General features: G+C 51.8%; 1 protein-coding gene across 2 annotated transcripts in view; it reads right to left on the bottom strand.

Moving 5' to 3' along the window:
- Nucleotides 1-26,470, bottom strand: part of OSBP2 (oxysterol binding protein 2) — a 57,048-nt gene that overhangs the window by 27,504 nt on the left and 3,074 nt on the right. The window contains exon 2 of one of the 2 annotated variants that reach the window (XM_070399420.1): nucleotides 20,640-20,848. In XM_070399420.1, the coding sequence (XP_070255521.1) occupies nucleotides 20,640-20,848 (209 nt within the window). Of the gene's footprint in view, nucleotides 1-11,379; nucleotides 11,453-20,639; nucleotides 20,849-26,470 lie in introns of those variants that run through there. The other variant, XM_070399421.1, reaches the window with a different exon arrangement.

The following is a 26,470-nucleotide window of genomic DNA, read 5'->3' as shown; positions in this document are numbered from 1 at the left end:
CCGTCTCCCAGCAGCCGCGTCCCTTCATCCCCGCGGCGGGGCGGCCTCCGAGCCGCCGGGCGCTACATGACTCGGGCCCCAGGGGCTCGTGCGGACGCACGGACAGCTCGGTGGGCCGCCCGGCGGAGGCGGCGGGCGCTTGTGGGTCCCAACGCCGCGTTACCACAATGCACCACTGCCGCCCGCCCGCCGCCACCGGTGCACGAGCCCGTTAACCCCGTCGGTGCCGCCGGGGCCGAGTGGAGCGCCAGCCGCGCTGAGGCCGCCCCCTGCTCCTCCCCCGAGAGCGCGGCCTCCGTTCGCCCGGAGCGAACCCGGGGCACCCCGGGCGCCGCGCGGGCTCCCCATTTAAACGTCACATTCTCATGGGAACATCCGAGCGAAGGTGCCGCCTTCCTGCAGCAGCAGGCTTGGCGCTGCCTTATTTCAAAGGGCAGGTTGCCTTTGAGCGCCGAGGGGCCCCTGCGCAATAGAGATGGCTGGGGCCCTGGTGATGCCAGGAAATCAGGTCACCTCTGATTCTGCTGCGGTGGCCGGTGCACCTGTGTCCTGCCACCTGCCACCTGTGTCCAGCTACCTGTCCACTGTCCCGGAGGAAGGCAACAGGCGGGTCCCCAGGGCACCAGGCTCCCTTGGCACTGCTACCACAGGGCTGCGGGCATCCGGGGACAAACGTCTGTCTCCGCCCAGACCTCTCTGAGCACAACTCCCTTGCCCAGCTGCTTGCAGGACTTCTGCATGGTATGTCTGATGGGCCTCAAAACCCGAATTCTGCCCTAACCGGTTTGGCTCAGTGGATAGAGCATCGGCCTGCAGACTCAAGGGTCCCGGGTTTGATTCCGGTCAAGGGCATGTACCTTGGTTGTGGGCACATCACCAGTGGGGAGTGTGCAGGAGGCAGCTGATTGATGTTTCTCTCTCATCAATGGTTTCTTTCTAACTCTCCATCCCTCTCCCTTCCTCTTTGTAAAAAATCAATAAAATATATTTTTAAAAAAAACAACAACGCGAATTCTCCCAACCTGAGCTCTCAATACGCCCCCACCCTTACCACAGGCCTCCCCACCTCAGCCAGCGGTAGTGCCATCCTCCTCCTTGCTCCAGACAGAAACCTTGGAGTCATCTTTGACCTTTTGGGCCCCTAGACCCGCCTCCAAATTGGTCAGCACACCCTGACAGCTCTCCCCTTAGAACGGGAAAGGAGCACAAGGCTCTGTGTCCAATGTCATTTGTTGCAAAAATCTAGAGGCAACCTGAGTCTAACAGTAGGCGAATGCTTACATCAACTTCATGAATATCACAGCGCCGTTTAAACTTATGTATGCGATGGCTCTGCAGAAATAAGAAACTGTGCTTAAAAACAAAATATGGAGAGGAACAAGGCAAATCACGCCATGTAGTATAATTATGTAAAAACTATGCATCTAAGGAAATGTTAAAACAACAGGATCACAGGCGAATTTCCTCGAGGCTGGGCTCCCAGAATGCCCTGGGCTTTCCTCTTTTCCAAGACCCGCATGCCCTGCTGTAGGTTCCTATTCACTTGCCTGCCTCCCAGGCCAGTCTGTGAGCTCCTTGATGGCGGGGATTGTGGTCTTTTCACTATTCTCAGCCTCCAGTGTGGCCCAGCACATGGTAGGTGCACACCGAATGAATGAGCGCGGGAATAAACAAATCAATCAATTGATTAATGAATCGATGACGAAAGCAACTTACTTACTCATCAGAAGCCCCATTTGGCCCAGACTACACACCACACCACCTTCCTGTTCTCCCAAGCCTCCCATCACTGCTCCCCCGCTGACCCTTCCTGGTCACAACACTGCACAGCCCCTTCTGCTCGGCACCACTGCCCTTGGCCAGCGGACCCTGACTGGACCGCAAGAGGTGAGCACAGGCTGGGAGCCATGACCTGAGTAGGTCACAGCCCTCCACCACTGTGGGGATTAAAGGCCTCTGGTTCCTCCTCTGGGGATATCTTAAGAATGAAGCTCTTTGAAATAGCAGTGTTCTAAGAAAAGCCATACATAGATGCTGAGTGCCATCGTTATTAATAAATGACTCTGCACCAAAGCCAAAGAATTAATTTGAGAGCAATTTATGATAATGTGTTGCTAGGCAATTAAAATAAACACTTGAGGGTAAAAAATAGCAATTTATCATTATTTTAGATCAGAAAAATGGAATGGGGGAGAGGGCACCATTCAAGTAGCTTGAAAAAAGGCAAAAATGAGACATTTCTCCAGGGATGATGCCTAGGCCTGCCTCTGCCCATGTGTGCCCTCGGCAGCGAGGGGCGGTTGGAGAGGTGGAGACCACTTCTCTGGAGCTGAGGCTGGCAGGCTTCGCCCTGCCACGAGCCAGGGGCTGCACTGCACCCCTGCACATGTGCTTGGAGGGGTGTCCTGCCTGATAACCAGGGCGCCTGGAGTCCCCCACAAAGGACTGGTGTCGGGCCCTTCCAGGCAGATCTGAGGATTCTGACCTCTTCTCGCCCCATCTGCCCCCAGAAGTGGCAGGCCCGGCCGGCCCCATCTGATGACTCATGTCTGTTCTGACCAAAAGGCCCTCTGCCTGTTGAAATCTATTACTTTCACCAACAAACTCCTCAAGACAATCAAAGAGCTGGGATTCCCCAAGGGATTACTATCCATTTGTCTAGACTTCAAGTATTCTTTTTTTTTTTTTTAAGTAAGTGACAATAAAAGGAAATGCAAATGCAAATCTATTGTAGACTGTTTCTCCCTCTTTGTTGGTTATTAAAATAGCACAAATGAAAGCAGGCTTGAGGTCAGTCCCCTTTTAAGTATATTAAAATGGTCAGAAATGTATTAACACCCGATGCCAGTGATAGTGCAGTGAAGCTGGCACGGTCACTCCTTGTTGGTGGCAAGGAATAGCGGTTTGCTAATTCCATAAACATGTTGTAGCGCACCAAGGTACCATGAGGCTGCTGCTGCTCTTAACTCAATAACCCAACTCCTGGGAATTTTTCCTCAGAAAATAATTCAAGAGAAGCAAAAAGCTTTCCACACAAAGACGTTCACTGCATCATTATCTATAATAGCACAAATGAGAGACTCAAATGCTCAACAACTGGAGGATGTGTCAAGCCATGAAAATACATCAACCCAGTGAACTTTTATACAGACATTAAAGTGATCATTATAAAGACAGGAAACTGTTAGCAAGATTGTGCGGTAAAAAAGGCGGAGCATGAAGTGCCATGTGATATATGATGCCAAAAATGTGAGATACAAATGTATGTGCAGAGGGATACGGGGAGGTAACATGCAAAAATCAAAAACAGTTTTGTGAAGCTGTGAGCTCCCTGGGGAATTTCTTGCATTCCAAATGCTCTTTATCTTACGGTGCAATCTTTCCCACAAAACAACAACAGTTAACAAGCTGCATTAATCAATTGAATTATTATTTGAAACCCTTTCCCAGGGGGACAAAGGAGGTGAGGACGAGTCAGCTGGGAGTAGGTGCCCTGTTTAAGGAGCATGAGTTATGGGGCCACAGGATGGCGGGACATAGGCAGGTGATCAGCGAGCAGGAAGTCAGGGGCAGTGGAACCAAAACAGTCATAACATCAGTCAGGCTGCCTGGGGATGGGGGTGGGGTGGGGTGGGGGGCTGGGACTGGGGGTCAAATACATGGGCCCGAGTTTGGGTCTGCAACCCACTCACTGTGGGACTTGAAGCAAGTGCAGGAGTCTCTTCCTTGATTCGCATCCAGACGCAGTGCTAGCTCCCTGTCATGCGCTGAACTGTGTCCCCCAAACTCATATGTTGAAGTCCAAACCTGCAGCACCTCAGAATGTGGATGTATTTGGAGATCGGCCTTTAAAGAGGTGATTAAGGTAAGATGAGGTCATACAGGTAGGTCCTAATCCCATATGACTGATGTCCTATAAGGGGAGATTATACACAGACCAAGAGATGACCATGACAATGAGAAGGCAGCCACCAAACAAGCCCCGAGGAGAGGCCTCAGAAAAACCAAACCTGCCGATAACTTGATCTTGAACTTCTGGACTCAGGATCTGTGAGAAAACCCATCTCAGTTGTTAAAGACACTTAGTCTGTGCTATTTTGTATGGCAGCTCAAGCAAACCGATACACTGCCCTTTGCCAGCCGTGAGATGACACCAGGCACAGGCAGGCACTCAGCAACACCTGGGAAAAGTGAACCACGTGTGGGACAGGGCACTGATGCCCGGAACACACTGCCCCAGCCAAGACCCGTGCTGGAAGAGGGGACCTCAAGGTCCATCAATAAATTCATTTAACGGAGAAGTTCAGAACGGCCAGGCTTGACAAAGCTTCTCCCATGATCCCTGTGAGGCTGGGCAGGATGGACTGATGTAGTTGGCAAAACTGAAATTCAGTGAAATAAAGGGGTTTTGTTCGAAGTCAAAGAACAAGTACAGTCCAGAGAGGGGTCAAGAATGCAACATTTTAAACCTCCAAGCTCCACTTTTCCCTACTACTGAAAAATAAGCCTCTGATTGATGGATCTGACAACAGAAACGTTTAGAAACTCCATAGCACCACAGCCACCATAAACAGAGTGAAAAAAAATGAGCAACAAAGGGAAAATACTTGCAAAATATATAACTGACAAAAGCAAAATAACCAGAACTCAGAATGAGTTCCTACAACTCAGCATAAAAAATACAAACATCTAAACAGTAAAATGGCAATGGGTGTGAACACGTGAGTCACAAAGCTGCCTGGTCAACAAGCAGATGAAAGTATACTCAGTCTCATTGGTAACGAGGGAAATGGAAAACAGAACAAGGAAATGCCTTTTAATTCACCCATCAGAGTAACAAAGAGTAAAGAGAATGATGGGGCAGCCTCTACTGACAGTCACACTTTGGGGAACTCTTAAGTGCATGCATTCTTTGTAGCTGACAATTTGGTAGTGTCTGTTGGTATGTGTCATGGGCATGCCCTTGTAACCTGGCAACTCCATGCCCAGCCATCTGTGCTATGGGGAAACTTATACACATGCACAGAGAGGCATGTGCAGGAAGGTTCACCAGAGCACTCTCTGGAATAATAATAAAATGTAAAGAACCTAACTGTCCATCAAGAGGGAAACGATTAAATAAATCATGATGCACTACAGAATTCTATGGAGTTATTTTTAAAACGAGAGGTCTATTTGTATTGACATGTAAAGATCTCCAAATATATTGGTAAGGGAAAAAGCAAGCTTATCAATGTGCATGATTTGATTTCATTTAAATATGTGTAAGTTGTGTGTGTGTGCACGCGCGCACATGCACGTGTGTGTACATGGCTTTGTAAATATATGGGGACAGATCTGGAAAAGCATCAGTGTTCACAAATGGTGTCTATCTCTTGGGAGGGGAATGAGTGGAAGCAGGTGATGAAAAACGACTAAATTTTATGTTATATATTTTAGAAAAATTTAAATATTTTACAGTCTTGTGTTTCTTAACCAAAGTAATCTTGCAACAAATTACAACTGGAGAGAAGTGCCAGAATCAACTCCTATTTATGTTGAAACCTCCGGGACCCTACAAAAGACTCCAATGGTGGAAGGTCAGGCATCAAGGGAGGTGCATAACGGGTGAGTTTGGTGGCAGAAGGTCCAGGAGTCACATCAGAGAAGCCACCACATCAGTGCACACAGACCAACCTGGCAGGCAGCAGTCAGAGAGGGGCTGGATCACTTGGCGCACCCGTGGCACAATCTCCATGAAGCGGAGGAGCAGAGCCGCCCATGGTGATGGGCCCTGCAAAGAACGGACACAGCTGCAACCAGGTGTGGGGGCGGCAAGTTCAAGTTCAAACTCCTTGGCATAACACAGCCCCTCAGAGCCAAGCCTGTGGCCCGAAGCAACACCTCTCTCCCTATTCCTTGGCCCCACGGCTGCTCCTCCCGCCTCTGCCTTTGTTCACCTGCCCTGGGAACCTGCCTGTCGTTCCCTTGGCTGCTCCTGTCATCTGGACCCGGGCATGGGCTCCCCTCCCTCAGGGGCCTGAATGAACAGAGGCCACCCCAGAGAGGGGATGGGAGGCCACCTGGAGAGGGTCCTTCCTCAGGGCGCTCATCACACCCTCGCTTACCTCCTGTTACCACACTCATTACCTGACTCATAAGGGTCTTGTCTGTCTCCCTGCAAATGGCCAGCACCCTGAGGGCTGGGCTGCCACAACTGGCTGCTTCAAACAACAGCGATTCCTTCTCTCAATTCTGGAGGCTAGAAATCCACAATCACGGTGTTGGTAGGGCCACACTCCACACCACGGCTGTAGGGAAGGACCCCTCCCTGCCTCTTCCAGCTTCTAGTGGCCTCGGCCGTTCTTTGGCTTATGGCAGCATAACTCTAATCCAGGGGTCCTCAAACTACGGCCCGCGGGCCACATGCGGCCCGCCGAAAACATTTATCCGGCCTGCCGGGTGTTTTTGCTGCCGCTGTGTACATAGCAATTTGTTCATAGTTTTTTTTTAAACTATAGTCCGGCCCTCCAATGGTCTGAGGGATAGTGAACTGGTCCCCTGTTTAAAAAGTTTGAGGACCCCTGCTAATCTCTGCCTCTATCTCCATGTGCCTGCTCCTGTGTGTCTTCACGTGACCTTTCCCCTCTGTGTGTGTCTGAGTCCAAATGTCCTTCTTCTTATAAGGACACCAGTCATACTGGATTAGGGACCACCCTCATGACCTCAACTTGATTGCATCTACAAAAGCCCTATTTTCAAATAAGGTCACATTCACAGGTACTGGGCGTTAGGACTTCAACATACCTTTTGGGGGGATACAGTACAGCCCACACACTCACTCTGGCATTGCTGATACGCAGCCCTGAACCTGACCTGCAGCCAGGCTCAGGTGGTCGCTGTGAATGAATGACTGAGCCTGGGTGCTCTGGGCCGGCGGGGGGGGGGGGGGGGGGGGGGGGGGGTAGGGAGGGACGGGAAGGGCGGAGGGGAAAGTCAGAGGAGGGAGGCAGCTTGGAGGAGGCAGCTCCACAGCTGGGTCTGGAGGACGTGGGAGAGGGAGAAGGTATCCAGGCAGAAGGAGGGATCATTGCCTGGGAGAGCCAGGCTGCACATGGCTTCCCAGTCCAGGCTGAGACATCTGCCCCTGTGCTGGAGGCAGCAGGGGCCAGGGCAGGTTCGTCAGGCGAGCGGTGACAAGCACTGAACCAGTGTTCCTGAAAGATGAAGCTGCCTGGGGCATCCAGGGGCGAGTCTAAAAGGAGCCCATGCCATGCTGGGAGACAGCTAGGTCAAAGGATACCGCAGTCAGTCAGCGATAATGAGGAAGTGAATCAGGGCTGTGGCAGCAAGGCCTGGGGGAAAGGACAGAATCCAGAGAAAACGTGGTAGGAAAACAGACAGGGCATGGCCTCAGGGGGTAGGAGAGGAAGGAGTGGAGCCTTGAGGGGTTGGGGCTCAAGGCAGGAGACAGAAGAGGATGGGGCCAGTGACTGAAATGGCAGCGCAGGGAGAGCAGTGTGCCTGCAGAAGCAGCGATCGGGTTAGCTTCATGAAATGCCTTTCAATTAAAAAAGCAAGCTCCCGGGTACACTCATTAAGCAACCACTGAGGCAGGCCGGTGTCTGTGCAAAGCAGCTACAAGAGATCTATCTACATACTTTGTAAATAATTCAAGTTTATGGGCAACAAGCACTTCTTTTTATGTCAATGCCTGTCTGCAGGCTGTTAGCAGCAGGCATTTTTGGAGAAAGGTTTCAAGCCAAGGGAACGAGAAACTCAACTGAATAACCTTTAAATCACCTCCTCGCCCAGGGAACTGGAAATCAATGCGGTCTGCAAATGCAACCTTGTGCCAGCAGAGGCCAGATGGAACTGCTGCTGGGTCGGGGAGCCAGGGTCCGAGGGAGCTGCACACCTCGGGGCATCTCTGGGATCCACAGAGGTCCCTGGTTTAGAAAGCTCTTCTAGCAGAGCCACCTCAGGCTTCCCAGTCCATTAGAAGAGGAGGGGCTCTTGCCCTGGGGGATGGAATGAAGACCATCCCCTCCACCCACTGTGGATGAGTCATTCCCTCCCTGGGCCTCAGGCTCTTCATACCCTGAGAGGTCAGCCTCCTTCATTTCCAAGGGCCCTTCCACCTTCTAGCTTTGCTCACAACCGCGGCTGCTGCCTCTGTTGCGGATCACAAGCTCCATCCCTGGGTGAGGATGGGATGACCTGGCCGGCCTGGAAGGGAGGGTGCTGTCACCCTAGCATGAGAATGGAGCCCTGGATTGTGAGCCTGGAGGTCAGGGTGACCCATGGGTGTGCCGCTTTCTGTGCCATCAGCTCATCTGTGAGGCCCTCTCCTCATGCTGGAGAGGCGGGTGCGTAGTCAGACCGTGGGCACCTGTGATCTGACCTCTCTGAGCCTCGGTTTCCTCGTTTGTGCATAGGGATGGTAATGGTTCTCATCTCACAGAGTTGCTGCAAGGATGGCGTTACTATGGGAAAGTCCTGAAGTAAGCACTCACCCAGAGTTACCTGCTATCACCATGAGCATGTGGGCCAGAAGACGACGCACATTGTAGGAGGAAAACCCAGCTTCAGAGAGAGAACCTCGGGAGGGGCAGTGGCAGCCTCTCCCTGCAACAAACCCCCCCCTTTCCTGGAAGGGGTTTCTCTGAACAGAGACCTCCCAGGCCTTTGGCATTTAGGCTCCATTCCTCCTGAAGGGAAAGTACCCTGGTCCTTTTGCCAAAGCCCCTGGGTGACAGCAGAACCAAGGACAGTCCCTACCATGGGAACACCACCACCAGCGGGACCAGGCTACCCCAAGGCAAACTCCTGAGTCCTTTCACGGCCCTCACGTTCGAGTATAAACAGTGTGTGAGGATTTTGTCTCAACACCTCACATTCCGCTAATCACCAGGGGTGTAGACTGTGGCAAGAGATGTTCAGAATAACATCGGGCAACTACGATCCTGGGCTTAGTTTCCATGCCAGGCAGCTATTGCTTTCTCTGTTACAAACGACAGAACTGAGGCTCAGAGACACCAAGTCATGGCATAATGACCAAGAGGTGAAATGGGAATTTGAACCCAGATCTTTCAGTCTACAAAGCTGAGCCTCTTTTCACTCCTTTACACAACACGGCTGTTGCCACCACCCCCTAGCACCATTCTACCAGGAAGCCAAGATCAATTGCTTTCATCAAAATGAAATCTGTCCTATTGCTAACTATTCATCGCCATATCTTTAATTTCTGCCCTGGCCTTGAGAAATCCAATCAGAAAGGTTCTGTTCATATTTTTCATGCATAGTTTATAACTGTGCATAGATGCAGGCTTGATGTGATACAGCCAAGGGCAGGCCTTCTGAACAGAGACTGTGAGGTGAATGTCGGCCTGTGGGCATCACCCAGTCCACCTCAGACGTCATCTTCCTCAGTGACCCAGGAGAACGTGAGCCCACCTGAATTATTGAGGAGGTTTTAAGTTGCTCAGACCATGAATAAAAATAGGTAGCCTCATTGCATTACAGGTGTAGAACATGCCAGTATATGTGTATATATATATATTTCTCCCAACTTGATCCAGTTACAGAAAGTATCTATCTACTTTCACAACAAACAATATGCAAAGCTCAAGTACACTGTTTTCCCAGAAAAAAAGCAATGGCCTGCTACTTAGCGGGCCTTCCATTATCCATTTTGAACTTCACATTTTTATGAAACAAGTCAGCAAGGATGTCAAAGCACAGTGAGGAGTCAGACATCCTTCCAGACAACAACGCTCTAAAGAGATTTATTCATCTAGCTGAAATACAAGGTGTTGACATGATAGGAAAAAACTTACCCACCCAAAACAAAAATGCTTTTCTTGACCACAAAAAAAGTGGCCAAGAATAATGCAAATCGAGTATATGTCACGTGTGCAGTTATTATACTTTCCCCTTACGACCTTTCATTTCTACAGAACATTGGTCAGAGACAGACAATACCTGGGTACCGAGTGGTCTGCTGTATGGGAGTAATGCTAGTATTCTTGGCATGCACTTCCATCAGCAATGCAGCACCAACGCAGCTCACACTGACCCTAAAACTGGCACATCATCTCGCATATCTTTTCCACCTCCCTCTCATTTCATCGGCACCATCAGACATCCGATGACCTAAGGAAGCTGCTCACCAGAGTCCTATCTAATGCACACAGCTTCAGCTAGACAGACAGAACACAGACCCAGTCCTCCAGCACCAGCCTGCAACGATTCAGAAGGTTCATTTGCATCCATCAGATTAGAACTCCTCATACGACTTGAAATCTAGCGCAACTAGACCTCTCCAGGGTTCTGGAGGGTGGTCCCTCCACCTCCACCCCTCTTTCGTTCACCCCCTCACCTCCCAACACGTCACAGGTCCTTTGTCAAGGTAGGAAAGCCCGCCCCCCAACAGTCTGCCCCTCAGGTTCTAGGAGCCAAGAGGTCTGTCTGTCTGACCTTGCCGGGCGATGGAGATGGGAACCGAGTGCTGGTGGGGTCGAAGGCAGAGGTGACCCATCAAATTTAAACACATCTCCCCCTTCAGTGGGTGGCTCAAGGCACGAGGGGAGCAACTTTAGGGGCTGAGGAAGCCCAAGGCTCCTCTGGCTGGTAGTTGCCCAGTGTGACCCCAAACTGCTTACTCAGAGGCGCAAGCTGGCTGGAGAAGGGCTTTTCCTGTGACGGGCACCACCGGAGTTTTAAACCCCCTTTGCCTGCTGAGAACACCACACACAGACACACACACACACATATACACACACACACACACACACACACACACACACGCTAGCAGGGAGCGCCTGCCCAGTATCCACTCCAGAGCTCCTCTACCTCAGTCCAGCTCACTCACAACAGCCAGGCGCACTGAAGTGACCCTAGCCCGGAAGCCCTGGTCATGGCGGGTCAGGTGCGTGGGTGCCTGAGGAGGCTGGAGGAAGCAGGGAGAGGGCTTTACCTCCGGCATGCGGCCCCAGGGAGGGCTCAAGCCTGCCTTCCCTGCTAAAAGATGGCTGGCCTCGGTCTGGGCTGAATTCCAGTGCCTGGGCTGCCTGGGGCCGGCCCCTGGACAGAGAAGGGAAGATGTTTCCCCTGTGACTCCAGTCTGGCAAAGGGCCCTTCCCAGTGCGGAGCAGGGGGCTGCACTGATGGTGGGGAGGAGATGCCTGTGACTGTCCTTAGATCCCTGGCTGGTGAGGGCAGAGGGGTCTGCTCCTATCCCAGGACGGGGAAGTCCCAAGGCAGAGGTCTGAGCCCTCAGCCCTAGAGGATGCTCAAGATGCGGGCGGGCTGCAAGGAATTTACAGTGGGGAGGGGAAGCCCGAGATCCCATGCCCCAGGGTCCAGCAGCCCCGACCCTGCTCTGCCGCTCCAACTCACCCCAGGGAGGGGCTCCCGGGTGTGAACGCGGGTCCGGCGCCGAGGGGACTCTTGCAGCTGCCGCTGCCTCCGCCGCTGCCTTCCCGCCGCCGCCGCCGCGCTCTCAGTCCATTTCGGTGCAGTGCCGGCTGCCACCGCCGAGCCGAGCCCGGGAGAAGGAGGGCGGTCCCCGGATGGGGTGTGTGCTGCCCCGCGGCCCCGGGCCCGCCTCCCCGCCGCGGCCGCCCTTTCAGCACCGCGGACAGCGGCCAGCCCGCAGCCTGGAGCGCGCCGCTCTGCCCGCCCGTCAGCAGCCGGTCAGTCTGAGCGCGGCCTGGGCGCTGCGCGGTGTCCTCATTCCTTCAGCCTCCTTCCCACCCACCCCGGAGGCCGCCTCCGTCCGTCTGTCCCGCAGGGATCCGCTGGGATCCGCTGGGAGAGCACAGGGTGCCCCTTCAGCCCGTCCCGAGCCGGGCTACCGCTCTGCGCCCAGCCCGCCGGCTAGACAAAGGCGAGCTCTCCGAGGAGGGACGTGGGCGCACGGCAAGCGCAGCCTCTTAAAACGCGCGGAACACGCCGAAACCCGACCCAGCACTAAGGGCGCTATCTCAACCCCGATCGAGGCCAAAGAGGGTTGGACCTTGGCCCGGGGCCCAGCGGGCGAGCATCCCTTGGGTAGCCCTTGGCCCAAGCCCTCATTTCTCCACTGTCTTCTGCAAGGAGTTAACCAGTTAGGGTCTGTCTCGGGAGCTGGGGGAGGAAGGACCGCTGAGGTCCCATTCCCATCTGGACCTCAATTCCCTCCCCCACATCCTGGGTACCAGAGTGTCAAGAAACCAACAGATGGGACTGCTGGGGTCTGGTGGCATCATGCAGAACCACTTCCACGGTTTCCATTTCTGTTCAAATCCCCCCGCCCCCCCCCCCCCCCCCACACACACACACACTGCTTCTCAGGAGAGTCCTGGACTGAGATGGGGTTCTGGCTCTGACTGCCTCTGGCACGGAAACTCCACCCCAGGTCTCAGGACCCCTAGTGACCGCTCTGCCTCATGACCTTGACTGTCCCTGTCCATTCGGAGCCTCTGCCCACTGTCCCTCACCAGGAAACCAGGTTCCCTGTCCACCCACTGGAGCGTCAGAGCCCTTCACTCAGGAGTTACCCCACGAGCTGCAGTGCTGGGCCCGGTGCCGCAGGTGCTTGTGCAGGAGCTGACCTTGCTGGGGCCTGGCTCTTCGCCTTGTCCTCTGCCTCCACCTCCACTTCCTTGAGCCCCAGAACACTGCTACCCACCTGCCCCATTCCCAGGCATCCTTGCTCCCCAGAATGGCCACTACTGTTTTCGTGGGGGCCTGGCAGTTCCCAGCAGTGTTCATAGCACTATTGAAAGGCACATAATAGTTTTTTTTTAATAATCCTCACCTGAGGATATGCTTATTGATTTTAGGCGAATGGGGGAAGGAGGAGAGAGGAACATCGATGTGAGAAAGAACATCAGTTGGTTGCCTCTGCACGTGCCCCGAATGGGGTTCAAACCCACAGCCTAGGTATGTGCCCTGACTCGGAATCGAACCCGTGTCCTCCTGGTATATGGGACGATGCTCCAACCAACTGAGCCACACCAGCCAGGGTAAGAAGCACACAATAGTTCCTGAATGAGTAAGTCCAACACAAGTCCTACCAAGAATGGCATAATATTAAACCTGCTTCGGAATTTTACCTAATTCATATTCTCCTTCTCTCTCTCTCTGCTCACCCTCAGGCCCCACGCTGCCAAGCTGACCTTGGGGTGGCGAGCAGGGAGAAAGAGGCTCTAGGCTGCCAGAGAGTCAGAACAAGGTCCTGGCCAGCGGGCGATACACCAACACTGAGAAGGCATTGAGCAGTACGTTATCACACGGCTGGGCTCAGGGCCCTTCAAATGCCTGCAAACCACATGACAGGGCAAGTCAGAACCACTGGACAGGCCGAGGACCTGTTCTCACCACAGTTTATTCCTGAAAAACACAGCTGCTGCCAGCACCTTCTCCCCAGCAGTGGTGAGGGGGTGAGAAAACCACAGTTCGCCTTCTGCCTAATGGAAAATGTATTTGCCGCTTCCATCAATGTAGTCCCGGGCATAACTCTCCTCTAGGAACACAGCAAACTGGCAATCAGCCTTTAAAAAGCATCAGATGTAGCCGTGGCCGGTTTGGCTCAGTGGATAGAGCGTCGGCCTGCGGACTGAAAGGTCCCAGGTTCGATTCCGGTCAAGGGCATGTACCTTGGTTGCGGGCATATCCCCAGTGGGCGGTGTGCAGGAGGCAGCTGATCGGTGTTTCTCTCTCATCAATGTTTCTGGCTCTCTTTCTCTCTCCCTTCCGCTCTGTAAAGAATCAATAAAATATACTTAAAAAAAAAAAAAAGCATCAGATGTAAAGTCAGGCCGGGGTGGACTCCTAGCTCTGTCGCACACTAGCGAGGAAATCGCCAGGCACACGGCAGGCGCACATGGCAGGGATGATGAATGTGACTGCCATGGGCTCAGAGCAGCTCTCTGATGTCAGGTGGGCTGGGGAGCGTTAGAGACTTGGGCTCTCAAAATGCCGGGGTAGGAAATGCCTGCAGCGTGTGCTTTTCACATTGTTTGTTTCTACCCCAACAGACAAGGAGGCAGCCCCAAACAGCTGCCAATCAACTTTTATCTCTGGAAAACATGTTGTCAGCCAATGATAATTGGCCAAAGAGTATTTCACATTTTGCTTGAACATATTGTTTCTATTCATCTGACTTTAACTGTCATGTGCTGGTGACAAACCCAGGTTATGAATGATTCATGCATAGACACAATGACTAATTAAACTTCCAAAAGGGACTATTCATTAAGAAATATAAATGCAAACTTTTTACTCATGGGCTTGCAAGTAGGTATCTGCAGGAAGCATTTGTGGAGGGTTTATAACCTCCGTTTCTTGTCAACAATACTGCAGATGGTTGATGAAAAATACATTTGCATTCATAAAACTACTTCTTATTATGCAAACCATGGCGACTGAAGATTCTGTATGTGGTTCCTGAATACTTAGTTTTTTTGCTGTTTTGATGAACACTTATGAGTTATTTGATCATGAGCCCTCTGACTCTATTGTTATATTTTAGTGATATTTACCTATTGACCTGGGGGCAGGGTAGGAGGCTAGCTGGGGTCTCAATCGAACTATTTTACTGCAAAGGCTCCTGAAATCCCTACTGGCCTGGCCCCAGCCCTGGGAGATGACTGTGACCTGCTGTCTTGAGCACTGACCTAGCTAAGGCACTCTGCCGTTCCACAGTTTGTCTTCTCTATCCATAAAGCAGAATTAAGACCAGCAATGCATTTCATAAGACTGTGGCGTAGATGTGGTAAAGAGACAGGACTGATTACATTTAGAACAACAGATATGAGCTCTTGCAACCTGGAAAAGGGCAGTGTTTGCATCAGGAATTACCTTGGCCTTGACTATCAAAATCCTCCCAAGCAACGAAACTTAAAAACGGATTAAACAGATCCCATCCTCCTTGGCTCCAGACAGCCATGTGACACAAGAAGGCAAACACAGAGACAATGGGAGAACAGGCCTTAACTAATCTTACATTGTTGACCCAAGATTTTATCAGCCTTGAAATGACCCCTAACCACATTTGCCAGTGTATTCTCAGCAAGTTATAGCTCAAACAAAAACATTTTAACCTTTGGGGTTGCTTTCTGCATTTTGCTTAGTCTTGGAGTCTTGCTGAAATATTGCCTGAAAGCTATGGACACACAGGTTATGAGAGCAAGGAGCAGAACATGTTTGGAACACACACACACACACACACACACAGACACACAAAACTCCAAATCCAACACCCAAACTGAGATCTCCTTGAATTCTCAAGACAAACATTGAGCCTCTGGCTTTGTCCTCGTTCCCTTCAAGGATCATGTGTGTGTGGAGACTAGACAAGCAACCAAAACCACTACAAAGTGGGTGGTGCGGTTTCAAGTTGACAATCTTTTCTTTCTCTCTGTCTCCCTAAAAAGGGGGTCAACAGTAGTGCCAGGTATTTCCGTGGGGCTACGTATCCAAAGGCTTTCCTGAGCCCCCGAATGCCTGGTCCCACAATTTCATGGTAGGAGTGGGGCCCGGAGGGAATGGCTGGGATCATGGCCATGTCTTCATTTCTTTTAAATTCCCTTTAATGTCACCATAATGTTTTTAATGGGATAGAAAACCAAGTTTGAGTGAATAGCAGAGGATGGTTTTTCTCACCAGTTCCCGCCCCCTCTCTTCCAAAAGACAGAATATCCATTTCCTCCACCACTTCCCCCGCCTCCAGCCCGACGCACACACATCTGCGAGCCAGCCCGCCGGGCTCCACTAATTGGGCTTTCTATCCACCTGCTCTCCGGGCGGCTGCCATCACTCTCCCGGGCAGCTAGCTCCGTGCCCCCCCTCAGCTGAAGGCCCTGCGGGCTGTCAGTGTGGGCACTGCCGCATTTTTCTCCTGCACCGGTTATCAACGGCCTTGCGCTGTGATAGTGTCTGGGAGACCCTGAGCGCCCAGTGTGATAAGCGTTTATGTAGCAATGGAACAGTCGTGGCGTATTTACATGAGCTACGGCAAAGGAATTTCCAGGGAGTACCTCCCCTTAACCTAGCCATACATTTCTGCTAACGGGCAGTATAAACTGGAACAACCTTTGTGGTGGGTAGCTTGGCAACATATCAAAATGGGAAGCACACACTTGACTCAGTAATCCCTTTTCTACGAATTTACCCTTAGGAAATCCTCATCCTATTGCAAAAAACCCCCCCAAAACCACACAAAAATCGGTGAGCAGAGAAATGCTGTCCCAGTGCCCTCTTCTGATAACAAGGAAACGCTGCGCACAACCTAAATACAGTGGGGCTTTGACTTACGAGTGTCCCGACTAACGAGTTTTTTGAGATACCAGCTGTCTCTCGGCGGATTTTTTCATTGAGTTGATAGAGTAATTTGAGTTAACGAGCTCCTTAACGAGCTCGGTCTCGAAAGAATTAAACTCATAAGTCAAGGCCCCACTGTAGTTTAAAAGTGTTTCATTAGCCCTGGCCAGGGCGCTCAGTCGGTTAGAGCACTGTCCTGAGACCCCCCACCGATAGGAAAGTATAAACCTAGATCGAATTGCATCTGCGTACAGAAAGCATGACAAGGCAGTGAACTTCAGGGTTAGCAGATGAGAGAAGTTTCTCCCTTTCATGTATTTTTTCAGGATGGTTGCACCTTTCCTTTTCTCTGTGAGTGTTTTTACAAAACAAAGCTTTTTTTTTTTCCTGAAAAGGCAGGAATGCTCAGGAACACCCTTTTCACTCCTAGCATTCTGACTGAATGGCCTTGGATAAGGGCACATCCCTAACTAAAGCCACTGGGCTACTTGGCACCTGGCACTCCGCCGCCCTCACGCCACCGTGCAAGTGACACTCAGCAGCTGCCAGTGGGGGAAGGGGCGAGAGCCAGCCTTCCAGTTCCAGAGCCCGGCATGCCTTCCCAAGTGCATCTCCAAACCACAGCTCTCACTGGCAGAAGGAGATGCAGGAGGTGCCAGGGGGATGTCCCTGCTCCACGTGCCTTGGGCTTAGGTCACACGTCCTGACCTGACCGGGACCCTCTGCCTCGGGAGTGAGTGACACAGCGAGCGACAGCCTCCCCTGCATCACAGCCTGGAGCTCATGCTTGTGGATCCACACGCAGGTTAACACCTAAATGGCAACAAGGGATAAGCCTTTTGCATCTGATAATTACGAAGGAAAGTGCTATTATGCCCTTTAGCTACCGAGGAAGCAATTAGTCATCAAGGTGATTGCCCTGGCAGGAAAATTATACTTAACCCGCCTTAATGGTAAGGATGTATCACATGCAGACTGAACCTTTGTCCACTTTTTCTTTTCTTTTTTAAATATATTTTATTGATTTTTTTACAGAGAGGAAGGGAGGGGGATAGAGAGTTAGAAACATTGATGAGAGAGAAACATCCATCAGCTGCCTCCTGCACACCCCCTACTGGGGATGTGCCCGCAACCAAGGTACATGCCCTTGACTGGAATTGAACCTGGGACTCTTCAGTCCGCAGGCCGACACTCTATCCACTGAGCCAAACCACTTAGGGCCGTCCACTTTTTCTTGTCAAATGACTCTGACCTATTGATCCTACTAATCCTCTAATGAAGGACAATCCCCCCAATAAAATAAAAACAAAAAACATTTCAGAATGCCTGTTTTTCCACTGAAATAGAATACCCGCTTTGAGCTGCTGACCCGTCCATGAGCAATGGCTGTCCTTCTGGGCACCATCAAGTGTCCAGCCCGGGGCACCAGAAGCCAGTCCCTTTGCTCAGCTACACCCTTTACCGTTCTCTGTTTCATTGGCCGATAATTCACACCCACGTTCCCCCTCTCCGTTCAGGTGAGGACCATGAATAGCTGTCAATAGTGGAGGGCACAGCACTCCCAGTACAGATACAATCCCTCTTCTTAGGAAGAAAAATGGCTGCACCTCCCCCCGGAAGATAGGGGCCAAGATCTGGATGCAAGTGCACCTGGCGAACACCCTACCCCATCCCTTCTGTCTCCCTGGCTCCAGTGCATTTTAAAAGTATGTGATAGTAAAACAAACTCCATTATTCCATGGAAAGTATGGAATTTGAAAATGGGGGAACCAAGCCAGCTGCGGCAGGCAACCCAGGGAGTCTGAGCAGACCATGTTTCTTCAAATAAGATCCACGGGGGGGGGGGGGGGGGGGGGGCTGTCATGAGGCCTGAATGGAATGCTCGGTGTTGCTTAGTGGTTAGAGTGTTGACCCTCAAACCCAAAGGCTGTGGGTTCAATTCCTGGTCAAAGGCAAGTATTTGGGTTGCAGGTTCCCTCCCCACCCCCGGTCAGGGTGTGTGCGGGAGGCAACCAGTTGATGTGGCTCTCACAGCGAAGTTTCTCTCTCTCCCCCGCCTTCCCTCCCTTCCTCTCTCTCTGAAAAAGCAATGGAAGAAATATCCTCAGGTGAGGATTAGCAAAAAAATAATAAAAATGGGGGTTCCTGACCATCAGATCAGAATCTTGGTGATCTGCTCCTAAGAATTTGAACGTGCTCACCCCAGGGGACTTCATGCCGCCAAAGTCAGAGAAAAATCATTGTGTTGTTTAATCCGTGCCAGTCAATATTTTGCTAACTTAATGAGCTCACAAGAGACCTCATTACACCTTCTGACAAGCTGAGCAGATGGGGCTGCTCCTTGCGAGGGGTCTGGGAGGTAACAGTGTGCATGTGGCTGGGTTTTCCTTTTGTCCTGAGGTTATGTACTGGTGTCCCTACCCAGAGAGTAAGGACGAAGGAGGTGCCACAGAAGAACCCACCATGGCCTAGTGCTTGCAGGCATTTTCCAAGCACTAGGGAGCAGCTCCCCCCAACAAGCAAGAAACCCTGCGTTTCAGGAAGCCATTCCTTCAAAAGGGAAGAGAGGCCTGTTGAGTGGGCCAAGGAGACGCCACCATTTCTCTAGGCCACGCGCATCAAAAGCAGCAGGCTCGCCAGGAGCGGTTTACAGAGCCAGGGCAACGCCACGCGCCCAGGAATTTATTTCCACGTTAGGGGGCCACGACCAACAGGAGGAGGAAAGCCGTCAAAGTCCTACCTTTCAGAGGATTTCCATTTTGGAGCGACGGGATGGCAGGCTGCCCAGGTGTTCTTTAGGGTCAGCCCCCAGGGCCGCCAGTCACCCAAGCTTCCCTCAGCCCCGCACAGATGTGAGCCTTGGTTGCTCTAAGGACAGAATCTTGGCTGCCTGGGGTCATTCCAAGCGCTGGGCTGTGATATCAGAATAGGGCTATGACATCAGTGGAGCGGGGGAGGGGGGGGGCAGGCCAGCCTGGGGAGCAGGGCAGGAGAGAAGGAGCTCTCAGGGGCTGAATTAGCCCCCCTCGAAGTAAGGCCCAAGACAGAGGGGTGGCCAGCTCTGTATTCCATTCTTACAACCCCCAGCACGCCCTGGGAAGCTAACCTGGAGATCTGAAAATGATTCTCAAGTACCAAGAGGCAAGCCAGATGACCTGCTGGTGCGTAGACATGATTCAGGAGCAGAGAGAGCAAATGAACTATCCTCTAGCGCCCCCCTGTGGCAATAGAAGGGATACTCTATTTTCTGACGGAAGTTCAACTTTGGGCCCCGCCAAATGCAGGGACATAAAATGCAGGTCGCCCTTTTCATCTGAATTTGAGAAGCACTATAAATAAATTGTAGTATAAGTATGTCCTGACTATTACATGGGACACATTTATACAGAAACATTACTTGTTGTGTATCTGAAGTTCAAATTAAACGGGGGTGACCTGTATTTTTGTTTGCTAAATCTGGCAATCACATCCAGGGAGACTTTTTTCTTAAATGCAGGTGACCCCCCATGCTGCTCTCATTCATTCAGCTTTACCAGGGCAAGGGAAGCTGGGAACCTGCGTTATTTTTAAGCTGCCATGGTGACTATTATTAATAACTACAGCTAGCTTTTTGAGCAATTGCCAAGCCATGTGCTAAGTTCTTTTTATGCATTTCTAGGTTAATCCTCTACGAGGTGGTTCCATTATTAAGCCTATTTATAGAGAAATGAGGCAAAAGACAGCGAGCAATTTGCCCAAGGTCACACAGACAGGAGGTTTGAACCCAGGCTCCCGCTGACCTAGAAATCTGAATCGAAAGGATGCTAGGAGGACCGTAATCAAAGCCTCCAATGGACTGACAAGTGGGGAATCTGAAGCTCTGGGAAGGCCTTGCTCGTGCTAACCTCTAGGCTACTGTGCCCAAGGGGCTGAGCCAGGTTGCAGATACAAGCATCTGGCCCAGGCAGGGGGCTGGTTCAGGGAGGGTTTCCAGAATGGCCTCTCCTCGAAGGATAAGCAAACTTAAGGGAAAGCGGGGTATGGGAAGGGGCTGGGCGCTAGGGATGAGGTTCAGCATGCACTCTGAAGGGTCTCCTCAAGTCCAGGAACAGATTCTTTCAAAGAAAGGGCACAAGCCCCGCCCCCACAAACATGTCCATCCTTAGAACTGCCAGCCACCCCAACAATGTAAGCATCTCACTGCTGAGAGCGCACGGAGCCAAGTGGGAAGGGCGAACACACACCTCGACCTTCCGGGGTTGGCCTGGAATCGACTGGGTCTCCTGGTCACCTCCATCCCCCAAGTGCTTTCGATTCCCACTCTCTCCAGACCCAGCACGTTGCACGTACACCCACTGCGCCAAGTGCTCTACCTGAATGGCTCCTCATCATGCGGACAGCCTTGGCCTTGGCCAGCTCCAGGGCGGTGATCCACTGCTGCCGCTCCACATCCGAGCTGGCCTTGAGGTGGTAGGTCTTTGCCCCACTGGTCAGCACGATACTGCAATAATCCTCCCTGTCAAAGTGCGCGGTGGACATGTTGATAGTGCCCCGGCAGGTGTGGGCCATTTCGCCCTCATTTCTGTGGGATGCAAGAGAAGGAATGGGTTGAGGCTCCCCGACTCAATAGCTCCAGACAAAAGAAAGCCTCAGGGCAAAAATCCTCAGATACTCAGACCCTTGAAGCCGGGAGAGGCCCTGGAGTCAGAGCTGGGAGGTGAAGCTTATGGGGACTGATTGCTAGAGGCTTGATTGAAGGGCTCTCAGTGGGCAGAGGGAGGAAGGAGGAAGGCCTGCATTGGTGCCACGTGCAGGGCATGCCTGCTGTGGTCTGAGCCCTCGCAGACACCAAGCAATGGAGAAGGGTGACTGCCCAGCGTCCTGCTAGGCAGCGCAGACCTCTAACTCCATAGCAGGCTCTTTCCACTAAAGTCTCAGACGCCCAGAGATGGAGCAGGTAGGAACCTGAGAGTCCTGCCACCCCAACTGAGACTACAGACCCAGACCTCCAGGGTGGACTCGGAAGCATCCCTTTCACTTATGCAACAGTTTACCAAGTACTTCTTCGTGGTTTGTTTCAAACAGCCAAGTAGGGCTGTTCACAGATGGAGTCACAGAGGTTTGGAGACTTCCTCCCACACTAGGCAGGGCTGACTAGTGTAACCAACAGGACATTGTGGAAATAAAAAAGAGTGTGACTTTGAGGGCAGTGCTCTCTCTTGGGTCACTCTTTCCGGGAAAAGCCAGCTGCCATGTGGTGAGGACCCTCAAGCAGCCCTTTGAAGAGGCCCGCCTGTCAACAACCAGCATCACTTTGTTGGGCCTGTGAGTGAGCCCCCAGCCCCAGTCAAGCCTTCAGATGAGTGCAGCCCTCATGACACATCCTGAGCCAGAATCACCCCAACTAACCTCCCACTCATGAATTCCTGACCCACGGAAATTCTAAGATATTTATTGTTTTAAGCCACTAGATTTTGAGATGATAATGAAATCACTGTTGTTTTGAGCCTCAAAGTTACACAGCAATAGGTAACTGATAAACCTGGTGACAGCTGATCCTGCCCACTGTGTGAGTGTTTGGCAAGCATCAGATCCCACAGGAACAAAACTAGCTTCTCGTGCTGCCTCCAGAGCCAGTACTCCAGCTGCACGGTCACATGCAGAGCCAATCCTGAAGAGAGGTGAGCCAGGCAGGGGATCTCCTGTATAAAGGTAGCAGGTGGGGAACCAAGGGTGAGGGAAGGCTCCGCCACCATCCCAGCTAACAGCAGTGCATGCCCAAATGACATAACACACAGAGGAGTGTCGGAGGACACCAGCCCAGCTCATTGCAGGGGAATCCAGGCAGGCCCATGCTGAGACGACCTGGAATGAAGGCTGCCCTGTCGGGCGTCTGCAGCAATGAGAAGCGGTTCTCCTGGGGAGTGGGGGTGGCAGATGCAGAGATCTGGAGAGGAGAATGAAAGGCATGTGGTTTGCAGAGGGAAACAGGTAAGCTGAGCAGAAGGACCAAGGCCGGGGGAGGGGAGAGACAGGGTAAGTTAGAGGAGGGGCCTGGCTGGGAAGGGCTGAGGATGGTGAACCCAGGGAAGCCACACACTGCATTTTAGAAAGACAGCACCTACTGCTGCTTCAAAGGACAACACTATCTGGCAGTCCCCCACGCAGGCTCAGGAATGCCATCTGCCTTCTTCTGGGTTTAGGCAATGGCCCAGCAATGCCGACCAAATGGTGTGAGTCAAGACTGTGAAATCGGTAGTCAACGCACAGGGCTGTGGCTGAGCGTGTGATGAGGTGTCAAGAGGAGAGAAGCTAAGTGATCTGAGCCCCCATAAAGATGGAAACAGACGCGGGAAAGAGCGCACTTGAAAGAGGAAAGCATGCAGCACCCCGCATGACCCCAAAACTCACTGGCAGTTGGCTTCGTGGGTACGATTAAGGCCACATCCTTGTGTGGCGACACCTGCGGCTAGTATGTGATTCACCACCCACCAAGCTGCCAACTTCCATTTTGTTCAGAGCGTTTTCTACCATCTCCTCCTCCCCACATGTCAGAACCTGTAGTTGTCCAGGAAACAGGCCCATTTCCTCCATTTCCCCTGGAAATCTTGGTTTGAGGAACCTCACACCCTTTTCACCGGCCTGTCTTTCTTTACTGGCCTCGTTTGCCAGCGACATCCCTGAAGACTAACGGAGGCTTGAATCCCCAGCCCGGGAACTCCCTCACAGCACTGAGCCTGAACCTGCTGGCCTCTTACTAAATGGCCAGGATAGATGCAGGCTTTCCTCCTCCTCCTCCTCCAGGCAGTGGGTTGGTGATGGTGTGCATGTCTGTCTCCCATGCTGCCTTGTTCATTGTTGGTCCTCAATAAAGGACTCAGCCAGAGCTGGTGTATTCTCACCATGTTCCAGGCTGCTCATCAGGCCTCCATCTTGGATTAACAGACGCTCCCTACCAGTAAAGAAGGTGCAAGGGTCAGGAGGAGCTGGAGAACTCACACCAGGCACTCCATCCCAGTCACAAGAGTACTTGCAGACGGAGCAGGTCCATGTGGCAAGTGCACCCGTCATATGCAAAAGCCGAGCCACCGAAAGCCTGGGGGAAGGTATAGATCCGAAAAGTATCTCTGAAGCAATAAAGGGCCAACTACGCACCCGCAGAGAAGGCCCTCGGCACGCAAGCAGCAGGCCCTGTAGTGTTAGACACCCTGCAAAGCTGGCATGTGCTTCCTCTGATAGGAAACCAGAAGGCAAGCTGCTACTGCAAGCCAGGTGTAAGCACTCGCTCTCCCCGAACCACAGTGAAGGTCTCCCCGAACCACACTGAAATCTGCAAGGGGGAAGCAGGTCAGACTGTACAGAAAAGAATTCACACAGCAGGCCTGAGATTGCTCATCCTTTGGAAGGCCTGTGGCCAAGGCTGGCCCTTGGGCGGAGTCTGGGAGTCTGGGTTTGGGGAGCACCCCCGTTCCCTCACTGGTAAGGGGGGCTGACGATACCTAAACTGCTAGTACAATGTGGTCCATGCCGGACACCTGCTTTCCTTCTGGGAGTCTGAACTTTGGCAGCGTGCCAGAGGGCGCCCACGTGACCAGCCCCCAGCGAAAACCCTGGGCACTGAGTCTCTAATGATCATTTCACATGTGTTGTCACAACTTGTTGCTGGAAGAATTAGTGTGTCCCGTGTGACTACACTGGCAAAGGAGCCTTGAAAGCCAACGCCTGGTTTCCCAGAATTCACCCCAGGCCTCACTTCCCTTTGCTAGTTGTGCTTTGCTGTCATCAAGCACAGCTGTGAGCACAGGTTGATGGGCGAGTCCTGGAGTCCACGTGGTCATCGAGCCTGGGTTAGTCTTAGAGACTAACAGGACCCCAGCGAGGAGTCTCACATGTATTGTGGGTGGACCTGGCACAGGCTGGGTCAGGGGGCTGTTGGAGTCCTGGTGCTGCCATGAGCTCCCATTCCTTCCTCCATGTAACAGGGAAATAAGGAAGAGCCTGTGCTCCTCACCAAGACTTCAGACTGGAAATCACTCTGACACGCGGACAACCCACAGGCGTGAGGGCCTGTTAGCCGACTGGCTGTCACACAGGGTGGAGGCCTCGCCTCTGACCTATGGCCTTCCCACAGGGTCTTGAACGTTTAACATGTGCACGGAAACCATCGGGCACACAGGAAACCAGTTTAAAGAGCTATGTGATTGTGAGAAGCCCTTTTAAAAGCTTGACCTTTGCTCCTCATTCCTCCAGCCACTGCCACAGTTTACCAAGTGGCATCACTGTAGGTATACACAGACGACATGCACAGAGTCTTGCAATCCTACGTAAAAGCAAACGAGGACCACAGATATAGGTTATTGCTTCATAGAGGAGACACATTCCAGTCTGTCAACAGAAAGTATCCAGATAAGCGGAGTTTCATCGCTGTCACTTTTCAGGTTCTCCTGGCTTAAGCCAGCAACGTCACATTTATCTTCCTCATCTATTCCAGCAAACAAGTTTTGGTCACTGAAAACAAATTAAGAGCCCTGGCTGGTTTGGCTCAGTGGATAGAGCTTTGGACTTCGGACTGAGGGGTCCCGGGTTCGATTCAGGTCAAGGGCACGTGCCTGGGTTGTGGGCTCGATCCCCAGTTGGGGGCGTGCGGGAGGCAGCCTGTCAGTGATTCTCTCTCATCATTGATGTTTCTATCTCTCCTTTCCTCTCTGAAATCAATAAAAATATATTTTTTTAAAAAAGAAAACAAATTAAAAATCAAGGTTGCACGAACATACGTGGCTTTCTGAAATCCCACAGAACCACAGGTAGCTCTCTTTCACTCACCCACTCACCCATTCAGATGAACCACGCTACTGAGGGCTCATCAGTGGCAAAGTACCATGCTGGGCTCTATGCGGAACACAAAGGTGTCCCTTTAACACGAAGCTGTCTGCAGAGATGGCCACATAAGCTCCCTGTAAACTCCCATGATCCCTGGATCAGTCAGGAGCCACTGTGGGTATTTCAAAGGGGAGAAACCCAAGCCAAGGAGCTAAGACGGGGCATGGACCATTGAAAGAGCATCCCGGAGAAGACAAGGCAATTCCAGGCCCCACGTGGGGGATGCACTGCCCAGGGCAGGAGCTGGAAGCCGGGACGCCAGTTAAGCACAAGGCAGACCTGAACCACGGAGGTGGCATGAGGAATGGAGAAGAGAGGCCAGAGGGGAGAGATGGGCAGGGTGTGGCAATTCCATCTGATGTGCGATGAGGGAGGGAGGGAGGTGGCAGCAAGCATGACTCAGAGGTTTGCAGCTATTCATAGAAAGAGAGGAGTTAGGAGGAGGAGCAGGTTTTGTGGGAAAAATTAGTTGGTGTCACTAGGCCTCGCTAAGAGCATTGTTGTGCATCGTGCTCATGCTGCTAGTCCACTCGTGCCCTCTTTGCAACACCCTTGTGCTATAAGCAAAGAAAATACACTTCAAACAAATGTTTACGTCACCAACCTGGGTGTTCCTTTTCAGCTTCCTAACAGTCTCACAGCGTAAAACACTGAAAGGCATTTCAAATTAAAGCAGAATCCAAGCTAATGAGGCCACTCTCTAGGGTGGAGACCCCGATAGCTTCATCTTTGGACTGGCACTTCCTAACTTCACGTTTTCAGGGACACTTTGCAGCTGGATAGTCTTTTCCATCTCCTTGCTTCAAGGATCACCTGAACTGGCATTGAAAACACGATTTCCTGGTGCACAGTCTTCGAGTTTGCCTTTGAGAGCAGGTCTCACTAGAGCAGTGGTTCTCAACCTTGGCTGCACATTAGAATCACCTGGGAATCTTTTTAAAATCCTGATTTCTGGGCCTCATCCTCCGGAAATTCTTTCTTTGTTATGGGATGGGGCTACAACATTAGCAACAAAGAAACAGAATTTCCAGAGGATGAGGCCCGGAAGTCAGGATTTTAAAAAGATTCCCAGGTGATTCTAATGTGCAGCCAAGGTTGAGAACCACTGCACTAGAGGAATGAGTACCTTATCCATCCTAGAGGCACAGAGGTCTTGGTCTGCCATCTTCTGTTACCAGGCCAACACCCCAAAAAGGTCCCAGTCCACCAGATGTCCAGTGGTCTTCCTTAGCCAGAGGATTTCCAAAATTTACTTTCACTTGGACCTTAATAGACACTTTCTTATAGACACTAATTTCTTTGAGGCCTTCCTTGCTATCTGGCT

Source organism: Myotis yumanensis, unplaced genomic scaffold (genome assembly GCF_028538775.1).
Source record: "Myotis yumanensis isolate MYYU_CA2020_CCGP unplaced genomic scaffold, mMyoYum1.0.hap1 SCAF_19, whole genome shotgun sequence".
Taxonomy (NCBI): Eukaryota; Metazoa; Chordata; class Mammalia; order Chiroptera; family Vespertilionidae; genus Myotis; species Myotis yumanensis.
The sequence above is the reverse complement of the archived record's forward strand: the minus strand, read 5'-3'. Positions and strand labels throughout refer to the sequence as shown.